At 40.3% G+C, this 1,619-nt stretch overlaps 1 protein-coding gene across 1 annotated transcript; it reads left to right on the top strand.

Annotated features, from left to right (window-relative positions):
* Positions 1–6: 6 nt before the first annotated feature.
* LOC105316109 (tripeptidyl-peptidase 2-like) lies at positions 7–1,538 on the top strand (the record flags this gene model as incomplete). Its single annotated transcript, XM_020007915.1, has 8 exons — positions 7–76; positions 152–249; positions 343–408; positions 457–611; positions 786–862; positions 914–1,041; positions 1,111–1,210; positions 1,405–1,538. Coding segments are annotated over exons 3-8 (658 nt in total), but the record flags the coding sequence as incomplete, so codon positions are not given.
* Between the last annotated feature and the right edge of the window lie 81 nt (positions 1,539–1,619).

The following is a 1,619-nucleotide window of genomic DNA, read 5'->3' on the forward strand; positions in this document are numbered from 1 at the left end:
ACAGCTTAAATTCAAAGAATAACATAGCAGGACCTTTCTATGATTGCATTGTGTTTAATGATGGATCCTATTGGAAGTAAGAGCAGAGAAAGAATAAGAGTGGTTTATCCTCTAGAGGTTGCTTATAAGCTATTAATCCTCCTCTCACTAGAGCTGCTATTGATACAACCAAAGATGGCGATCTCCGTGACATTCCTTGTCTTTGCTCGTACAAAATAGCACAGCATTGGGTCAAGTTTGGATACAATGGTATACTAATGCATAATTATATTGTACATGAAATATGTAATTTGTATTACTAATCTCTTTCTCTCTCTCTCTTTCTCCCTCTCTCTACTCTAGATATGTTTAATTATTCAGTTAACGTCTATGACAATGGTAATCTTCTGAGCATTGTTACTACTGGAGGTCAGTCTAGCTTTCACTTGCTCAATCCTCTCATCCTCTCTCCTCCAGGTTCTCACGGGACTCACGTTGCATCAATTGCAGCTGCTTATTTCCCATCGTCTCCTGAGAAGAATGGTGTGGCCCCTGGGGCACAGATCATTGGTATTAAAGTCGGTGACACTAGACTGAGTACAATGGAGACTGGGCCGTCTCTTCTTAGAGCTGTAAATAAGAGAGAGAGAGGGGGGGAGAGGGGTTAGAGGAAGGGGAGGGGGAGAGCGAGAAGGAGAGGGAGAGGGGAGAGAACCTTTAGTTATAAATATGTACTGAATGTGCATGTACTGTTTTTGTTGTGGTGTGGTATTTAAAATGATGTTTATCTTTCTCTTTCTTTATAGTGCAACATATTGGCTGAGCTTCATTGTGATCTTATCAATTACAGTTATGGTGAGGCATCTCACTGGACCAATAAAGGGTATGCATATCCACATGTACAAATTTAGCTTTTTTATTTTTATCATCATAGAGCTGTATTAGAGGAGTTCATATCACTAGTTAGGAAGCACAATGTTGTATTTGTAACTAGTGCTGGCAACAATGGACCAGGACTGAGTACTGTTGGGTGCCCTGGGGGAAACACTGAAGCACTCATTGGTAAGAGACATCATCTCCCTCTCCCCTCCTATCCTCTTTACCTTATTCTCTTTTCCTCCGTTACAAAAGGCGTTGGTGCTTATGTATCTCCAGACATGATGGAAGGGACATATTCCATGCTGAAATCAAAACCAGGCATACCTTACACATGGAGCTCCAGAGGACCAGCGTAAGTCATGTACATGTACTATAATTCATCTACAAATACATGTACATGTTACATGTACTATGATCTATGTACATGGGTATGGGTCACTATGGGAAATACATTCATCATAGTAGATGTACATGTACTTGCATGATCTTTGGTCAACTTTTGAAATTTGAAGCAATTCTTATGTTATAATATTATTTACATCTTAGTGCTGATGGTGATCTTGGTGTCTCAGTCACTGCTCCTGGCGGTGCATTCACATCAGTCCCAACGTGGACACTCCAGTGCAGTCAAATGATGAATGGCACCTCAATGTCATCTCCCAATACTTGTGGAAACATTGGTATGAAATGAATTAGCTTTTAATGGAGAGTGTGTGGGCATATTTATGTGTATACATGTAGTTTGTCTGGTGGTTTAGTGT

Source organism: Amphimedon queenslandica, unplaced genomic scaffold (assembly GCF_000090795.2).
Source record: "Amphimedon queenslandica unplaced genomic scaffold, v1.1 AMPQUscaffold_5057_Cont22968, whole genome shotgun sequence".
NCBI classification, from domain to species: Eukaryota; Metazoa; Porifera; class Demospongiae; order Haplosclerida; family Niphatidae; genus Amphimedon; species Amphimedon queenslandica.